The following is a 19908-nucleotide window of genomic DNA, read 5'->3' as shown; positions in this document are numbered from 1 at the left end:
CTCATTCATTTCTGAGCTAAATGAGCACATTGTCAGACTGTCAAGGGGACTGCTTCCCTCTCATGCTGAATGGAGATTTTGTCAGAATGTTCCTGCTACTCGGGCCCCTGCTGCCTGAAAGGTAGAGGGCCGTATGTCCCTGCAAGAAGTATACAGGAAAACCTGTATAATCCCACTAAGTCAGAATATCACATTTTCTTCATGTGCCAGTTTTTTTTTAACTCACATTGAAATTCTGCTTAAAATGAATTGCTCAGCTGTGTTTTAGAACCCATCTCAAACAATTATAGGATGACAATGACTGTGTAATCTCTAGCTTCTTGGTAAACAATAAATAACACAAAAAAGAATAGGCCTGTTTTCCCTTTCCCTCAAGTTTTGAAAGCCCCTCAACAAAGCTGAGCACTGAAGAATTGATGCTTTTGAACTGTGGTGTTGGAGAAGACTCTTGAGAGTCCCTTGGACTGCAAGGAGATGCAACCAGTCCATCCTAAAGGAGATCAGTCCTGAATATTCATTGGAAGGACTGATGCTGAAGCTGAAACTCCAATACTTTGGCCACCTGATGCAAAGAACTGACCCATTGGAAAAGACCCTGATGCTGGGAAAGACTGAAGGCAGGGGGAGAAGGGGATGACAGAGGATGAGATGGTTGGATGACATCACTGACTGAATGGACATGGTGATGGACAGGGAAGTCTGGTGTGCTGCAGTCCATAGGGTCACAAAGAGTCAGACACAACTGAGTGACTGAACTAACAGGTAGGTTCGAACATTCATAAACTTGGAGCAATTTGAAATGTGCTAAGTCATTTCAGTCGTATCCAACTCTTTGTGATGCCATGGAGTGTGGCCCGCCTGGCTCCTCTGTCTATGGGGTTCTCCAAGAAAAAATACTGGAGCGAGTTGCCATTTCCTTCTCCAGGGGATCTTCCCCACCCAGGGATTGAACCTACTTCTCTTAAGTCCTGCACTGGCAGGTGGGTTCTTTACTACTAGGCCACTTGGACTTCCACCAAATAGAAAACTTGTAACATTCTCACAAGAACTGCTAGCAATTCTGTAGCAGAATCGATCTTAAATTAGATATAACCAGATACACAAATAAAACAGACAATTTAAGTCAGAAATCTATCCTCACTCTCTAGAGCTCACACTGTTGTTACAACTGTGAAAAAGGCATGATACAGAGGTAGCGACGTCCCTTCTCACTATTGAAAACAGCCCACTGCTTTCAGACCGCTTACCCATAGGTATCAAAGAGTTTGGTAATGAGTTCACTGCCTTTGATTTTTACACCATCTTCTATCACCATTTTTAACACGTTTCCATGACAGCCTCATCCCAACAGCCTATGGTGTCCTCTGTTGCCCAGGACATTCTTAAACATTCTCATTCTAAGAACAAACTTTGAACCTTGTAGAACATCTTGAATACTTGAACTCAAAAAGCACTCTTTTGGGACACAGACTCTTGTTCTTTTCAAATTTGGATATGCTTAAGACTCTTTGTTGTTTAGTTGCTAAGTCATGTTCAACTCTTCTGCAACCCCATGGACTGTAGCCCGCCAGGCACCTCTATCCATGGGATTTCCCAGGCAAGAATACTGGAGAGGGTTGCCATTTCCTTCTCCAGGGTCCAGGGGAATCTTTCTGGCCCAGGGACCAAACCTGTGTCTCCTTCATTGGCAGGTAGGTTCTTTACTACTGAACCACCAAAGAAGGTAACAATCTTTTGTTTGTCTCAAATGAAAACTCTCAGTCTGTACCCCCTACTGATGCTCTGAGGTTTTTGAATCTGTAACCAAACTATTCCCAGAAACATGTGTTTTAAACAGACACAAGTGATTCTGTGTGTTCTTGACACATGGACGATGCTTTGATAACCAGTGAGTTCCTTCTTGCTGGTCCTGCTCTTCACTCATGCTCTTTTTACCACAAGGTTTGTCCATTTGTCTATCATTTACAAGTAATGGAACATCCAGCTAAAATTGTTTTCAAAATACAATCTTACATGTCATATAAACAAAGGTCTAGAGTCAAGCTGTTCTGGGTTGCCCATTAAGAAATCAGGGGCTTTTTTCAGTCTTGAGAAAGAAGAATGGAGCTGGAGGAATCAACCTTCCTGACTTCAGACTATACTACAAAGCTACAGTCATCAAGACAGTATGGTACCGGCACAAAAACAGAAATATAGACCAACGGAACAAGATAGAGAGCTCAGAGATAAACCCACACACCTATGGGAACCTTATTTTTGACAAAGGAGGCAAGAATATATGATGGGGCAAAGACAGCCTCTTCAATAAATGATGCTGGGAAAACTGGACAGCTATGTGTAAAAGAATGAAGTCAGAACACTTCCTAATGCCATACAGAAAGATAAACTCAAAATGGATTAAAGAACTAAATGTAAGACCTAAATGTAAGAAAATATAAAATTCTTAGAGGAAAATATAGGCAGAACACTTGATGACATAAATCAAAGCAAGGTCTTCTATGATCTACCTCCTAGAGTAATGGAAATAAAAACAAAAATAAATAAGTGGGGCCTAATTAAACTTAAAAGCTTTTGCACAGCAAAGGAAACTATAAACAATGTGAAAAACAACCCTCAGAGTGGCTGGAAATAATAGCAAAGGAAACAACTAAGAATTAATTTCCAAAATATACAAGCAGCTTATACAACTCAATATAAGAAAAACAACCCAATCAAAAAGTGAGAAAAAGACCTAAACAGACATTTCTCCAAAGAAGACATACAGATGGCTAACAAACACATGACAAGATGCTCAAGGTGGCTCATTTATTAGAGAAATGCAAATCAAAACCACAATGAGATACCACCTCACACCAGTCAGAATGGACATCATCAAAAAGTCTACAAAAAATAAATGCTAGCCATCTATGGGGTCACACAGAGTCGGACACGACTGAAGCAACTTAGCAGCAGCAGCAGCAGAGAGAGTGTGGAGAAAAGGGAACCCTCTTGCATTGCTGGTAGGAATGTAAATTGATACAGCCATTATGGAAGACAGTATGGAGATTCCTTTAAAAACTAGGAATAAAACCACCATATGATGCAGCAATCCCACTCCTAGGCATCTACCCTGAGGAAACCAAAACCAAAAAAGACACATGTATCCCATTGTTCACTGAAGCACTGTTTACAATAGCTAGAACATGGAAGAAACCTTAGATGTCCATCGACAGATGAATGGATAAAGAAGCTGTGATACATATATACAGTGGAATACTACTCAGCCATAAAAGGAATGAATGCATTTGAGTCAGTTCTAATGAGATGGATGAACCTAGAGCCTATTACACAGAGTGAAGTAAGTCAGGAAGAGAAATATAAATATCATATAGTGATGCATATATATGGAATCTAGAAAGATGGTACTGATGAATTGATTTGCATGGCAGCAATGGAGAAACAGACATAGAGAACAGACCTATGGACACAGTGAGAGGGGAGGAGGGAGAGGGTGAGATGCGTGGAGAGAGTGACGTGGAAACTTACAATACCATATGTAGAATAGACAGCCAGTGGAAACTTGCTGTGTGACTCGAGGAACTCAAACAGGGGCTCTGTGACAATCTAGAAGGGTGGGATGGGGAGAGAGATGGGAGGGAAGCTTGGGAGGGAGGGGACATGGGTGTCCTTGTTGATATTTGACAGAAAACACCAAAATTCTGCAAAGCAGTTGTCCTTTAATTAAAAAATAAAGCAGCAAAGAAAAAGAAATCGAGGGCTTTTTAACAAGTGAGACCTAGGCAAATTTATAAACTTTTGCACAGCAAAGGAAACCACAAACAAAATGAAAAGACAACCCATAGAATACGAGAAAATATTTATAAATGATGCCATTATAAGGACTTAATCTCCAAAATATACAAATAGCTCATACAGCTCAAAATCAATAATAGTGATAACAACCCAATCAAAAAATGGGCAGACCTAAATAGACATTTCTTCAAAGACACATAGATGCCCAACAAGCACATGAAAAGATGCTCAGCATCACTAATTATCAGAGAAATGCAAATCAAAACTACAATGAAGTATCACCTCACATGGGTCAGAATAGCCATCATCAAAAAGTCTACAAATTCAGTATACTAACGCATATATATGGAATTTAGAAAGATGGTAATGATGACCCTGTATGCGAGACAGCAAAAGAGACACAGATGTGTAGAGCAGACTTTTGGACTCTGAGGGAGAGGGAGGGGGTGGGATGATTTGGGAGAATGGCATTGAAACATGTATACTATCATGCAAGAAACAAGTCGCCAGTCTGTGTTCGATACAGGATACAGGATGCTTGGGGCTGGTGCACGGGGATGATCCATAGAGATGATATGGGGTGGGAGGTGGGAGGGAGGTTCAGGATTGGGAACTCATGTACACCCGTGGCTGATTCATGTCAATGTATGGCAAAACCAATACAGTATTGTAAAGCAAAATAAAGTAAAAATAAAAATTTTAAAAAATTAAAAAGAAAAGAAAAACAAACAAAAAGTCTACAAATAATAAATACTTGGGAGGGCATGTAGAAAAGGTACCCTCCTGCACTGTTGAAGGGAATGTAAACTGGTGCAGCCATTATGAAGAACAGTATGGAGGTTCCTTAAAAAACTAAAAATAGAGTTGACATATGATTCTGCAATCCCACTCCTGGGCATATATCCAGGAAGGGCAAAAACTCTAATTTGAAAACATTCATACAACCCAATGACCTAAAAATAGCCAAGACACAAAAGCAACCTAAATGTTCGTGGACAGATGAATGGTGTATATACACAATGGAATATTATTCAGCCTTAAAAAAAAGAATGAAATAATGCCATTTGTAGCAGCAATGATGACCCTACAGATTATCATACTAAGCAAAAAGTCAGGTAGAGAAAGACAAATAGTATAGCACTTATGTCGCAATCTAAAAAGAATATGAATGAACTTATTACAAAACAGAAACAGACTCACAGACATAGAACACAAGCTTATGGTTACCAGGGGGAAATGGGAGGGCTAAATGAGGAATACGAATATAGGATTAACAGCTACATCAGTTCAGTTCAGTCACTCAGTCGTGTCCGACTCTTTGCGACCCCGTGGACTGCAGCACGCCAGACTTCCCTGTCCAGCACCAGCTCCCGGAGCTTGCTTAAACTCATGTCCATCGAGCGGGTGATGCCATCCAACCATCTCATCTTCTGTCGTCCTCTTCTCCTGCCTTCAATCTTTCCCAGCATCAGGGTCTTTTCCAGCGAGTCAGTTCTTTGCATCAGGTGGCCAAACTATTGGAGTTTCAGCTTCAGCATCAGTCCTTCCAATGAATATTCAGGACTGATTTCCTTTAGGACTGACTGGCTGGATCTCCTTGCAGTCCAAGGGACTCTCTAGAGTCTTCTCCAACACCACAGTTTGAAAGCATCAATTCTTTGGTGCTCAGCTTTCTTTATAGTGCAACCCTCACACCCACACATGACTACTGGAAGAACCATAGCTTTGACTATGCTGACCTTTGCCAGCAAAGTAATGTCTCTGTTTTTGAATATGCTATCTAGGTTTTTCATAGTTTTTCTTCCAAGGGGTCTTTTAATTTCATGGCTGCAGTCACCATCTGCAGTGATTTTGGAGCCCAAGAAAACAAAGTCTATCACTGTTTCCATTGTTTCCCCATCTATTTGCCATGAGGTGATGGGACTGGATGCCATGATCTTAGTTTTTTGAATGTTGAGTTTTAAGCCAGATTTTTCACTCTCCTCTTTCACTTTCATCAAGAGGCTCTTCAGTTCCTCTTCACTTTACTACTATATATAAAATAGATAAACAACAAACATTTATTGTATAGCACAGGGACCTATATTGAATATCTTGTAATAACCTATAATGGAAAAGAATCTGAAAAAGATTACTGTATACCTGAAACTACCACAATGTTACAAATCAACTACTGTCAATTAAAAAGCAACAACAAAAAAGAAACCAGTGGCTTTTCAACTTTCTATTTTGCTATGCCCAGGTATCAATAAGGACTTCACTAGTGGCTCCAAGACGGCTGCATCATTTTATCTCCCCAAAATGTAGAAATGGCAAGGGCAGTTTCTATTTGTGCAGTCCTATTTCTACTAGGGGAGAAAATGTTTTCCAAAATCCCACCCAATAAACTTCCTGTCAATACCATTGACTAGAACTGGGCAATATGCCTGTGCTGTATCTTCCAGAGAGACTGGGGAAAGTGTTTACAGCCTAGAAGAAGCTGTGGATGACCATTGGCTTGGCAACTAACAGTGTCATATCTTCTTTTTTCTTCCAGACATTTATGCCTAACAAGACAACCCACCCCACACAACTTACTGACTTAAAGCAATGATGGATTATTTTTTCTGGTGACTGTGAGTTGGCTGCTAGGTAGGCCTCCTCCTCTGTGGAGTATCACCTGGATGCACCTGCATTTCACTGGAAGTTCAGCTGAGGCTGAAACACCCAAGGTGGCTTCAGCCTTTCTGATATCTCAGTTGAGATGGCTGGAAGGGCCGGAGCCTTCCTGGGCCTATCCCTTTACGTTTGGTTTCTTGTCATTTAGTCATGTTGCCTGAGCTTTCTGAAATGAGGCTCTATCCCACAAGAGCAAAACAGAAGCTTCCAGGTCTTTTAAGGCCTAGACCTGGGCTGACATAGCATCAGTTTTGCCACTTGCTGTCAGTCAAAGGTAGTCATAAAGAGAAAGGGAAATGGAGCATGCCGTTTGATGGGACTTATATGTAAAAGAGCATGTATATTGGGGCAGAAATCACCTTAGCAGACAGCTCAACACAGTCGTCCCTCTGGCCACAGTGGTTATCACCCCTTCTATATGTAAAATGCACTCACTCCCTCTCTGCTGCTGCTGCTGCTAAGTCACTTCAGTCGTGTCCGACTCCGTGCAACCCCATAGAAGGCAGCCCACCAGGCTCCTCCACCCATGGGATTTTCCAGGCAAGAACACTGGAGTGGGGTGCCATTGCCTTCTCCACACTCCCTTTCAAGACCCCTCAAAATCTCACCTTATTACAGAATCAGATGCAAAGTCCAGGATCTCATAGATGAGGTTCTTTGGATGTGCATCTCTTATTCTGGGAACCTGGAAACTAAAAATATGTTATCTTCCCACACATGTCAACATACAATGATGAGACAGGCAGAGGCTAACTACAATAGATGCTCAAAAAGCAGGGGCCGGTGGAGGAGGGGAATCCAGAAAGCAGATCACAGCCTCTGGCCCACAGCAATTCTGAATTCCAAGCAGGTATGGGCCATTAGTTCCCAGCACTCTGAGAAAGAGGACTTTCCTTACCTGCATCCAGTACTGTTCCCTAGGAGTGATCCCCTAATAAACAGTTCCCCTAATGAACAGCTCTTAGCTCTGGCTTCTGGGCTTTTGGTTCTGCCCTCCCTAATTTTCAACAAAAAAATGGCCCATGGTGACAGCAGAGTGGTTTTTCAGCCTTTTACTATCTGTTAAAATTTGGAGGTCCAGAGGCTTCTTTTAATTTTGCACTCTTTCTGTCTCTCTTAGTCCAAGTGGATAGAACTGCTTTAGTTATACTTTGACACAAACTATTTCTTTTATCCAAAAGGAAAAAAAAAAACCTGTGAAGTTTATGTGGTTAATATATATATTAGGTCATATTATACCAAAGCCAGTCCCAGAAATCTCTGCAAGATTGGCCCCTCTGTACTTTAGACACCAATTCAGGGGATTAGGGTATAATACTTAATGTTCTTAGAAGTATTTTTTTTCAAGTAAACTGTCTTCTAGCTACAGGCTTGATTGCAGCTTGACCTGAGAGCATGTTTAACTGCAAGCAGCCTACATTTTATCTTTGCTTTGAGGACATTTTTTGCTTTGAATTTTTTTTTTTTTTTTTTTTTTTTTTTAGCCAGAGTATCTGCCCTGCACCTTCTTTAATTCCTCTAAATTACACTGACTTATTTACTCCCTTGTAAAACCTTAAAAGAAGCCAATTGGTACTTACACTATTCTGCCAAAAATCTCCTTAGCCATATCCACAAATTCACCTGGCGCTCTTCCTCCTTCCAAGCCATTGCAGAGGTGTTGGGCTATCTTTGCCCATCTACCCAATGGATTCAGTCTTGGCTCTCTTGGGCTCCATGGCACATCATGCCAACTTCTCCCTTAACAGCACCTCCACCTCTTTCATCCAAATGCATGAAAACCAGCAACTATCCTCTGCTTCTGCTCTGAAGTATGGGCTATTGAGAGATTTCCCCTGAAGCATGTGGGTTAAGGCTACCTCAAACTACTACAGTATTACAGACCTCAAACTGTGCTTGGCTCTAAGCCCTGCTATGCTCCAGTTGACCAGTGTTCATGGAGCTCATTCTCCTTACTCCTGGCGAGGCTGCTATAAACCTTCAGTTTTCTCATTCAACTCCCTCTCACTTAGCATGTAATCAATCATGCCTCCATCTTCACATGAAAGAACCTGGTAAGAATAAACTCCCATATGCTCTAACCCTGAGTCCTGAAATTCTCTTTCTCCACCCTGACTCGTCTCTAGAAAAGGTATCTCTATGGTCCAAAGGAATTGTGTTTCAGATCTTCTTCCGTCCAGTCTGCCCAGCAACTTCTTCCATCAGACACACCCACATCTCACATCTTATTCAATTTCATCTTTACTATATACAGTTTTCTCCATCTTTATGTATAAAAAAGACCAAGCAACAACAAAATCACAATCTCTTTGGTATCAAGCAGTTTTCCCAATTCAAACTGGTTTAAAAAAATAATAATAAATCCTAATTAGAAAGGTGGGGATAGATTATGAAGAGAACTGGTCCAGTGGCTCAAATAATACAATGCAAAAACCATTTCCTCTCCTCTTCTTCACTCTGCCTTCCGTAATGTATCCTTCTCTGCTCATGTGAGTCCATCCACTCCACTCTCCTCTTCCAAACAGCCAAACGGCTGCTGCACTCCAGACCTCTAATCCAAATACCACATTTGTCAGAAGAGGAGCGCGTATCTCCGTTGCTACTTCCCACATAAACCAAGGAAGTTTCTCTTTTCCCGTCACAGTAAACTCGTCTTGCATGTCATTTTACCTTAAGAAGTTAACATCTTTATCAGTCAGCAGGGGCAGAGTTGCAATGTGGTTTGAAAGAATTTGGAGGCTTAGAACAATGACGGTTTATTTCTTACTCATGTCCGCATGAGGGCGAGCAGGGAACTGAACCAAGAATTAAGCGTAAGAGACACAAGTACCAACAGTCCAAACACAAAAAACGTTAAGAACAAGATAGTGTCCCAGATCTGTGTAAACTAACACTTCTGATGAATTGAATACCTTCAGAAGAAACCATCACTAACTGGTATTTTGAGAAATCAGTCAGATAGCAAGATGTATAGTCCTATATAACTAAGGTTGGCATCTTAGTTGCTGGGTTTTAAGTTCCCCAGAAGAGTCATGGCCCAAGGCCCTATATAACCTAGAAGAGAGAGAGCTTTTAGAAGTCATGGGTATTTACATTCACTTGGACCACAGTCATTTTCTTTAATTATGTAATTTTACAGGTCATAAAATTGTGTGTTGAATGCATATTGATGAACCCAAGGAAAACGCTATGTTATGTTTGTTTATTCAGAGGTCTGTTTCTTAGTATACATACTGCCCAGCCTAGACAATAAATACGGCATTTTTCACATAAAGAATTAATAAGTTAATAGTCTAGTCTATACTTTTTATGCATTCTACAACAAGGCTTTTAAATAGAATCCCTCTTAGTTTATTGGATGTGTCTGTTCACACTTCACTAAGTCTGGATGTCAGCTTAAGTTAATTCAAATGAATAAAAATCAATAAAACTTGTACATAATTCAAATGCTTATTAAATAGCTACTATTTGTCAGCTTGTTTAAATATCAAACCTGGCACTAACTAAAATATGCTGGTAGTTATATATTATGTCATTAAAACTTCATGGTAAAATTTTATAAGATTTTAAATGAATTCTTCTATATGTATAGCTAACATATCAATTCATTGTAGACTTCTGTATTAGTTTCCTAGAAGCACCATAGCAAATTATTACACACTGGGGTGGCTTGAAACAACAGAAATGTATCGTGCACACTTCTGGAGACCAGAAGTCCCAAATCAAGGTGTCTGTGGGGTTGGTTCCTTCCTGGTGTCTCAGAGGGAAACTCTGTTCCATGCCTTTATCGTAGACTCTGGTGGTTGCTGGCAGTTCTAACAATTCTCCCTTGGCATAGAGACCTGTCACTCTAATCTCTGCCTGCATCTCTGTTCTCCCTTGCGTTGCCTGCATGTCCATCTCTCCTGACAAGGACAACAGTCCCCTTCTTGTAAGGATTACTCTAATCCAGTATGACCTCATGTTAACCACATCTTAAGATGTGTTATTTGAACCCTATCCAGGTAGGATCACATTATGAGGTCCTGGCTGGGCATGAATTTTGGGGAGCAGAGGGAGGGCATTACTGAACTCAGTACAGCATATATGTCTTTCCTTAACAATATATTTTTAAGTAAGATAAACGCTTTTTAGTTAAACATGAAACCTTTAGGAACAAAATATCTCTTTATTTAAGATTTTTAATATGCTCATCAGAGTCAAATGAACATTAAAATAGAGTTTCTTTATCCAAAAATCATGTTTGGATTTCAAAAATATCTAAATAAGGAGGCTTGCCTGCGTTAACTAAGGAATTCTTTCAGTAAAAATAATTTAAGTAAATATCCATACTTAGATTCTAGTTGTAACTTGTGTGCATTTTTCTACTATTTATTATGCATTTAATCATTTGCTGAAAATTATTCAGTTATCTAGCAATGGCAAGTGAGATTATCCCAAGTCTCCTTTTAGAATTCTAGTATATTTTCCACTCAGTTCTTGGATATGAACATTTCTTGGCCCCATACTTGCAACCTACCACAGATTATAAATTTATAATTCCCTGCCATGAGTAGACAAGGACTGCAATCACTAGTGACGCTGCTGCTGCTGCTAAGTCGCTTCAGTCGTGTCCGACTCTGTGCGACCCCATAGACGGCAGCCCACCAGGCTCCCCCATCCCTGGGATTCTCCAGGCAAGCACACTGGAGTGGGCTGCCATTTCCTTCTCCAATGCATGAAAGTGAAAAATGAAGGTGAAGTTGCTCAGTTGCATCCGACTTTTAACGACCCCATGGACTGCAACCCACCAGGCTCCTCCGTCCATGGGAGTTTCCAGGCAAGAGTACTGGAGTGGGGTGCCATTGACTTCTCCGTAGTGACATTCAATTCAGTTCAGTTCAGTCGCTCAGTCGTGTCCGACTTTTTGCCACCCCATGAATTGCAGCACGCCAGGCCTCCCTGTCCATCACCAACTCCCGGAGTTCACCCAAACTCATGTCCATCCAGTCGGTGATGCCATCCAGCCATCTCATCCTCTGTCATCCCCTTCTCCTCCTGCCCCCAATCCCTCCCAGCATCAGAGTCTTTTCCAATGAGTCAACTCTTTGCATGAGGTGGCCAAAGTATTAGGGGTAAGGAATTAACTGTTTTTTTATTCATGGTCATTCCCTTTCATGGACGTCATAACTGACATCATCCGGAGAAAATATTAAGAAATCTTATTGATGTTCTAAGTTTATACAATAAACATTTTGAAGTAGATATTATAGTTTAGATAATTCAGCAATATTTATCTCAATCAATAGAGCATTCTGTATATGATTATTGTAAAGAACACTAGTTATTCTTCAGTTTTCAGTGATTTTATACTAAATCACCTTCCAACAATACTGATTCTTCCATTTTTTTCCTGCTTCCTAAACAGCTCTCCTAATAATTCATGTGTAGTATTAACATGACCACCCAATGTCGCTGAAAATAATAACTCTATGTTTTCCCTTAATTGTGTTGTATTGATAAGGAAAATCATATTCCCCATAAACTTAACAGCATTTCTTAATCTATTTCATACGTTAGAGAAAGATGGATTTAACCAACAACTGTTGTGACTATAAAGCACTCCTTTTCATTGTGGATTTCTATTTCTGTCCCATCATCTGCCTCTGTATAGCTTATTTTTAATTTGTCAAATGCTACTCAGCTCCTCAAACTCATTGTTGGAGTACATACTCATGATGGCTTAGATTCTGATCTGCTGCAATCTAAGCTCTTCAGTGATGATAAGGAAGTTTGGGGCAATTTTACATAACACCAGTAATGAATCAAGAACTATTGCTTAAAGAATGATGAACAAAAAGGGGGAAAGTAGCATGCTTTCGAGTTCTTAACCATCTTAAAAAAAAAAAATGGCACGATCTGGACATAGCTTGTAACATTTTAGGTCTCCTTTTATTCTGATTTGAAATTACATTTAACCAATCAATATCAATAAAAAGAAAAGATTCCTGGTAACTCATGATTACTAATGCTCAGAAGGGGTGCGGTGGGGTGGGGGAGTTTGGTGCCATGGTGTCATAGAAAATTAATTTCAATTGTTCTCTTTTTATAGAATTAATGCTTATAACTTTCACTTGGATGAGAATCATCTGTAGCGCTCTTCATTCTCAATCGACTTAATTTGTAGAATAGTGGTTAAGGTTTTGGCATCAGATTAGTGTAATTTGATTTGTTCATATTCATTGAGGACCTGTGGGTCTTCTGAGCACCAGAGAAACAGCAACAAACAGATCAGATAAGGTTCATTTTCTTGTGAAGCCTACATTCTATTGAGAGAGGTAGATAACTTTAAAATAAGCAAGATAACATCAGATGGATAAATGCTCTGAAAAACAGGAGGGGCCATACAGTAATGATTTTGATCAAGTTGAAAACAAAGATTTTGGTTTGTTTGATTGCTACTTTAAATGGGAATCAGGAAGAACTTGAGGAAAGTTGCTTCTGAGTTAGAACCTGAAGGAAGGAAGGAAATCAATAATGAAATATCTACATATCCCAGCTTCTCAACGTTTCTCCATCTCTAAAATAAGATACAGGGCTACTCTGATGATGAAATATGGCAATGAGTGGAAAACACTTAGCACTTACCTAATAACTGTGGGAAGCCTTTCTTGTGACTGCCTGCTCCTTCTGACATCAAAGCACAAAGCAGAGTTAGCTTTTAATCTTATTAACAGTAAAATAAGTCACCAAGTTAGAGCTTTCCAGATGGCTCAGTGGTAAAGAATCCGCCTGCCAATGCAGGAGATGCAGGTTTGATCCCTGGGTTGGGAAGATCCCCTGGCAAAGGAAATGGCAACCCAATCCTGTATTCTTGCCTGGGAAATCCACAGATAGAGGAGCCTAGTGGGCTACAGTCCATGGGGTTGCGAAAGAGTTGGACTCGACTTAGCGACTAAATAATGACAAAGTTACCAAGTTACCTTAAGAATGAGAGATTAAATTTACTCTCTCATCTCTAGATGTCATGTCACAACTCAGCCGCTCTAGATGACTCCATACCTGGGGATTCATAGAGATGGTTACCGTCACCATCCACCTATCTCTAAGTTAGCTGGGCAGTTACACAATACTGTTGAGATAGCCAAATCACATTTAATGTATCTGAAGATTTAGTCCAGGATTAACATGATACTCTGCCTTTTAAGATAGTTTAAGATGAACAATTTAAACAGAAGTCCCCAGAGGCTGCTGCCTTGTCTTGTTGATGCCACTAGTTTGGTTACACAGCTAAGTCCATCGGAGCCACTGAACCAAATGTTCATGTGTGTGAAGAGAGTCCATGAGTCAATTGCCAGCACAGAACTCTTCCTGACATAGGAAGGCAGATGATCTCAACTTTTGAGTGCATACAGCGCAGATTTCTAGTTGAGTGGGTCTTGACAATAGTGTCCTCTGAAACGTAATGCCTGGCCAGGAGCCAGTGATTATGCCACCATACAAATCACTATGCATCTGATGCCAGGACGCCTCTGTGCATGGTAACAACAAGAGTTCTCAGTCCTGGTGTTCCACAAGATGTTGCATTGGCGCTTTTATTCTTTATCAGATCCTGGAATTAAAGATTTTATTTAGATGGCTTTTAGGAAATAAGTAATGGTGGTAGAAAAGGAAAAGAGATTTTAGTGTAGTTTAAGAAATAGTTCTGCTATTATATGATTCCCATTAGGATGAAATCAGCCTATGTTTTGAAACCTAGTTTTATTAATTGTTTAATAGATATTTTCCCTTTAAATCTCTTGTTTAATTATAGAAGTGAAACAGCTTGGTTCAAACTGTTAGCTAATGATCCATGTATCATTTTAGTAATTGCTAGCTTCTTTCAGAAATGCATTAATTTTGTAAGAATTATAGACTTTCAAATGTGAAAACAGTTTTTTAAGATTAATAAATTATAAAGCTTATGGTTCACTTTAATATTATTTTCTATAACATATTATAAACCTAAACTTAGTAGAACATTCCTAAGATATAAGCTTCTATTTTAATTTACATTTTATTGTCTTTTTAAGAGTAAAAGTAGATAAATCATACTGTATTTGTCATTGATGACATAAATGAAATCTTAAGTTATACAGAATTCAAAAGGAATTCTGTACCAGTCAAAATATTTAGTTAAAATATTTCATCTCGAACTATGAAATTGTCTACTGATTTTAAACACCACCTTATTCTGGAAACAACTCATCAGAGCTTTTTCACATTAAATAAGTAGATCTAAACATCTTATTTGATGGGAATAGTAATTATTCAAGATTAGGGAACACCCAGAACCCTAAATACTACTGGTAAGCAGACATATATAACAACACTAAAAGAAATGTTTTCCCCAATGAAGCTATAGTTGCCAATGTTTCTTCCTTTTGGTCACTTTTCACTTAGTAAAACATTTTCTATTCTAGATATAGGCATTGGCCAATTATGAAAACAGTAAGAGTCTCTTTTAAATATGCCGAGCGATTTCAAAAGAAAAGAAAAAAATGATTGAAAAGGTTTCTTGTGGTTTGAAAATGCCTTCCAAATATTCATTAAACATTTAAGTGAGTAAATTTGTAGAATATGTTTCTGACATTGGCACTGGTTCTGTGGTATTTCTCTGATCAGATGGAAGTGCTGTGTATATGCAGAGTGCATTCAGTTCATTCATGCATAAACAATATCATTTTCATAAATTAAAACCTCCCCTGCAGAAGGAACATCTGTGCCTGCCTTTGAATAAAAGATGGTGGCATGTGAGTTACTCCTTGACTGACTGAAAGAATCTCTAAGCTTAGAATGAAGTTATACATGTAAAATGGCAGGGGGGGGGGGGGCAATAGCAAACCTAATTTGGAGTTTTCATTCCTACCTTACAAAAAATAATCCACAGATTTCGCTGCTTGCTGTTTTAAAAGCTGGAATTCTTAAAATGGCATCTTCTTATTTCTTCTGTTCATTACAGCAACAGTTTTCAGTTTGCATGAAGAAGTTTAATTTTCATTATAGGTGAAACTGAGCTGCTGAATAGATCACATAAGATCTGAATGTTCACTTCATGGTCTCCTAGGCTGGAAGGCTGGCAGTGTTCAGATATCATCTCAGTATTATGTCTCTTACAGAAAGAACAGTGAAAGCAATCTTGGATATAGGAAGCAACAGCTTGATTCCAAAATAACAACTCTGTTTCACTTGGAATGAGACGATTGCATTTTGGATAAAGTTGGGACTAACTTAAAAGTATTTCTGCTATGTGATGAAGGCTGATGGAAAACATGCTAAAATGATATATTTTAAATTGCACTCAAACATTTTTTTAATGTTGAAATATTCCTTACTGCTACTGTCACAGCTTGATGTAGCCCCGTTGGCAATGTTATTAGTATGGCTAATTGTTCCTGTCCATTAGATTACTCACATTTTTCTGGAGCAGCTTGCTAAATGAGGTCAGCTTTCTGGAACCCCTAAATCACCAATGAGAACGGGATTAAAGGAACAAGCTTGGGAAGGGAGGTAGTCATCCAACGTGGCATCCGAATCAGAGGAAGAACAATGGAGTCACTAATGACAGTAATCAGAGCACCACAGTGGAGCCAGGGTACAAGTGCCAACATGCTAGTCCCTAGAAATCGCTCCTGTCAGTCAGCACATCCAGGCGGAGAGAAATGCCAAACTTTTTAGTGGCCTTACCAATGGACAGAATCATCTCTACGTCTTCTTCAGTGAGTTCCATTTATGAAACAGGAGAATAGTACACCAAAGGGGGCGAGGAAACAATTAGACCATCCAAAAAACATATCACAGTACAAATAGTATGTTCTTGACTACAAGTAATTCATCACTACTTTTTCCTGAAGAATTACTGAAATCATCTCAATTACATAACAGTGATAAAATGCCACTTCTTAGATTCTTTAATCAAATCATTTCTCTCATATTCTAAGGGAATATCACTTTCTCTTCAGGATATGACTATTTTGCAGTAGAGAATGTTTCACTTCAGGTACAGATAGAAAAGGACTAAGAAAAAGGTAAAAAAAAAATAGTATGTTCTTAGATATGTAGATAAACTAAGCTAGGATACTTGTTTGGGTCTTGTTTGTTAAGAATTAACTAAATCCCCTCTAAAAAAAAATAGAAGAAAACACAAACTCATATAAAGGGATGGAAACCAAAACCAAAAATACAACTGTTGGTCTCTTCACAAACCTCACCCAACCCCAGCCTCATAGTCCAAGTAATGAAATATCAGTTAGATTCATTCCTTAACTACAAAGAGTTGGTGACTCCCTAAGCAAGATGAACAGACTAGAGAGTTTGTGTTAAACTAAACTTTTTAATTTTTTTCTACAAATAGAACTTAGTATTTTTTTAACTCAGCAAGTTAAGCAATTGTTATCCTTAGGAATTATTTATACTTTTAAAAAAATCACTTTAAGAAGAAATGCAACAACTGTTCAGATTTTTCAATACTATTTTATTGCAACTGGATGAGTGTTTTCTAAGTTGTGCATTACACCATAATATACAGGATTACAAACAAGATTACAGTACATATTGATTCCAGTGGTACCAGTATCACATCTCAAACAGCACGTATTCTGGACTGCATTTTACATGCAATAGCTATTGTTCTAATTATGAATTAAATGGTTTGAATTTATTTAAGCTACTGTACTAATTGACTACAATAGGTATAAAATCCCAACATTAACAACCTGATTAGATTTAGGCTCAGATTCATTACATGAATATATGACAAACCACCATTTGTGTGACTATGTATAAAATCATGCATTTATATTTTCTGGAAACATCAATAGCTTCAGATTCTCTGTAAAATCATGGGATGCAAAGGAGTAAAAGACTAAAAAGAAACAGTGCAAATTGTATGTGATAGTCAAGCAGCTTTTGATTTAAAGAAGGGTATGTTGGCATTTGTTTATAATATGTATATACAAGCTTGTGCAAGTACTGAATTGATATGTTTTGATAGGGAATACATCTCTTGTTTTTACTCATTCTCTTAAGAATTATGGATCTGGTTTTCATTTTAAGGAGAGAGAACGACTTTAAAGTGAAATGAACTGCTCAAATTGTGCAATTGTCTTTAACAATTAGAGAAGAAAGAAGTGCTAAGGCAACACAACAACTTTCTAAGCACTTTTCTGCTGGTTTAAATTAGTTAAATTATTTTGTATAAATTAGATATAATTTCTACTTTTCTGATATGTATAAAAATTGATGAAGCTGCATGGTTTTAAAATAGGAAATCCACATTATAAAAAGTCATTAAAAATTCTGTACAAAATCACAACAAAATAATTCAGCATGGGAAAGGTAACAAGTAGTAAAATGCTGGTTGAAAAATATATATTTATATATATTTTAATTGGCCCATTACTAGTTTAAAAATTGCATAGATCCTAATTATTGCTTGTGATTTTGTTATCCCGATCAGATAATTAATATGATCTGAATACAGCTGCACCAAATTTGTGGTGCATTTTTTTAACTTTACTGTATTATTTTTTAAAATAGAAGAGCTATAGAAAATAATACATAAAGTGAACAGGAACTTTGATCCCCTGTTTCTACCAAAGGCAGTAACGACAATAAATACATATATCACTTGAAGCTTGGAGTATTTGCACTTTGCAGCAGTAATACTCAAAGGGCTGCCTCTTGTAAACACGACAGGCACTGTAAGCACAGTGGGTTCGTTTCCCAGGGACGGTGAAACTGACGTGCCTCTAATCGTGAAAGATGGCATTGAGCTGGGCACTCATGACTCGCTCATGATGTGAATGGCTATCGAAGGACATAATATTGTCTATAGGGATCTCACAGCGAGGGGCAGCGGCGCCCGAGAAGACTGATCCGTGGCTTTGGGCCCCCGCCAGGGTCGCTGCAGGATAGTGCATGGTAAAGGCATAATTTTTCTCAAACTCGGCGGACGGTTCGTGTTTGAAAGAGAAGTTGCCATTGATGCTGAGCGGCGGGCTGAGGGGTCCGTCAAAGGAAGGGCTGGTGCAATCAGTCAGAGGGCTCTCAAAGAAAGGTTCCAGCCCCGCGCTGTAGGCGTGAGGCGGCGGCTTGACGTGGAAGACATGGGAGCTGTCCATGGTGCCGTAGGGCGGGCTGGGCAGCCCCGGAGACTGGTAGGAATAGGGGTGCACAGGGAAAGAAGCGCTGGCGGTCGGCAGGTGCGCAGGCATGTCCTGGTTCTGCTCAGGCAGAAAAGTTCGAGGATTGAGCTGCAGGCAGCCAGCAACCAGGTTGGTGGTGGGCTGGGATAAACCCTTGCAGAGCGTCTGTACGAAGGAGACCAGGTCAGGGCTTTTCCCTGAACGCAAGATCTCCGACAGAGCCCAGATGTAGTTTTTGGCCAAGCGCAGTGTCTCGATTTTGGACAGCTTCTGCGTCTTGGAGTAGCAGGGCACTACCTTGCGCAGGTTGTCCAGCGCTGCGTTCAGCCCGTGCATGCGGTTCCGCTCCCGGGCGTTGGCTTTCATGCGTCTCAGCTTAAAACGCTCGAGGCGCGCCTTCGTCATCTTCTTCTTTTTGGGGCCGCGTCTCTTAGGCTTTTGATCGTCGTCCTGCTCTTCCTCTTCCTCCTCCTCTTCCAGGTCCTCATCTTCCTCCTCGTCCTCTCCCCCGTTCCTCAGCGAGTCCTCTTCCGCGTTCATGGCTTCGAGGTCATCTTCCTTTTTGTCTGTCTCGTGCTCCTCGTCCTGAGAACTGAGACACTCATCTGTCCAGCTTGGAGGACCCTGGGGCTGAGGCTCTCCCATCAGCCCACTCTCGCTGTACGATTTGGTCATGTTTAGGTTTCCTACATTCAACAGGGGAGAGGGGAAAACAGAAAAGGAGAAAAACGCTACATTCAAAAACTACAAAGGCCTTCAGCTCTCACTAACCCTAGAGAAATGCATGGGAAAAGAACTACCAGCTGATTACAAAATGAATGCCCCGGAGGAAAAGTTAAATGCAGTTTCATAAGGGCCTGTGTGTGCCCGGCTGGTACGTAGGAGACAGGACCGGGCTAAGTGTGAATAGGAGCTAAAATAAGTGTCATAAGTACACTTCTGGTGTATGTTTCCTTGTGATTGTGTGTTTATGGTGATTATCCGGTAGGATAATGTGTGTGAAAATGAGTGTGTATTTCGGCGACTTCATGTTTACATGCATGAGTTCAAAGTCACAACTCCACAAAAAAAGACGAGTTTGAAAATTGCAATTATGTTTCCATCTCGGTTCTGGCCTCCCCGCACTCGGCGATTAAAGTTGAAGATCCCTTACGTAATTTACTAACGCTGGCAGTGATTTTTAAGAAGATTATACGGAGTGGAGATTGAAAAGCAAATGCATGGTGGAGAAAAAGTATTTTCCACAAAATTATTTCACCATCAACGAAGCATTTGGTAACAAAAGTCGGCGGGG

General features: G+C 39.7%; 1 protein-coding gene across 1 annotated transcript; it reads right to left on the bottom strand.

Annotated features, from left to right (window-relative positions):
• Positions 1-18218: 18218 nt before the first annotated feature.
• On the bottom strand, positions 18219-19289 carry NEUROD1 (neuronal differentiation 1). The gene has a single exon (XM_052635997.1). It carries the CDS (start codon positions 19287-19289, stop codon positions 18219-18221), a length of 1071 nt encoding a protein of 356 aa, XP_052491957.1.
• Between the last annotated feature and the right edge of the window lie 619 nt (positions 19290-19908).

This window comes from Budorcas taxicolor, chromosome 2 (assembly GCF_023091745.1).
Source record: "Budorcas taxicolor isolate Tak-1 chromosome 2, Takin1.1, whole genome shotgun sequence".
Lineage (NCBI taxonomy): Eukaryota > Metazoa > Chordata > Mammalia > Artiodactyla > Bovidae > Budorcas > Budorcas taxicolor.
The sequence above is the reverse complement of the archived record's forward strand: the minus strand, read 5'-3'. Positions and strand labels throughout refer to the sequence as shown.

What these genes read in the sequence shown, in the direction of transcription:
- NEUROD1 (XM_052635997.1), bottom strand. Translation starts at nt 19,289, where the DNA reads ATGACCAAATCGTACAGCGAGAGTGGGCTGATGGGAGAGCCTCAGCCC.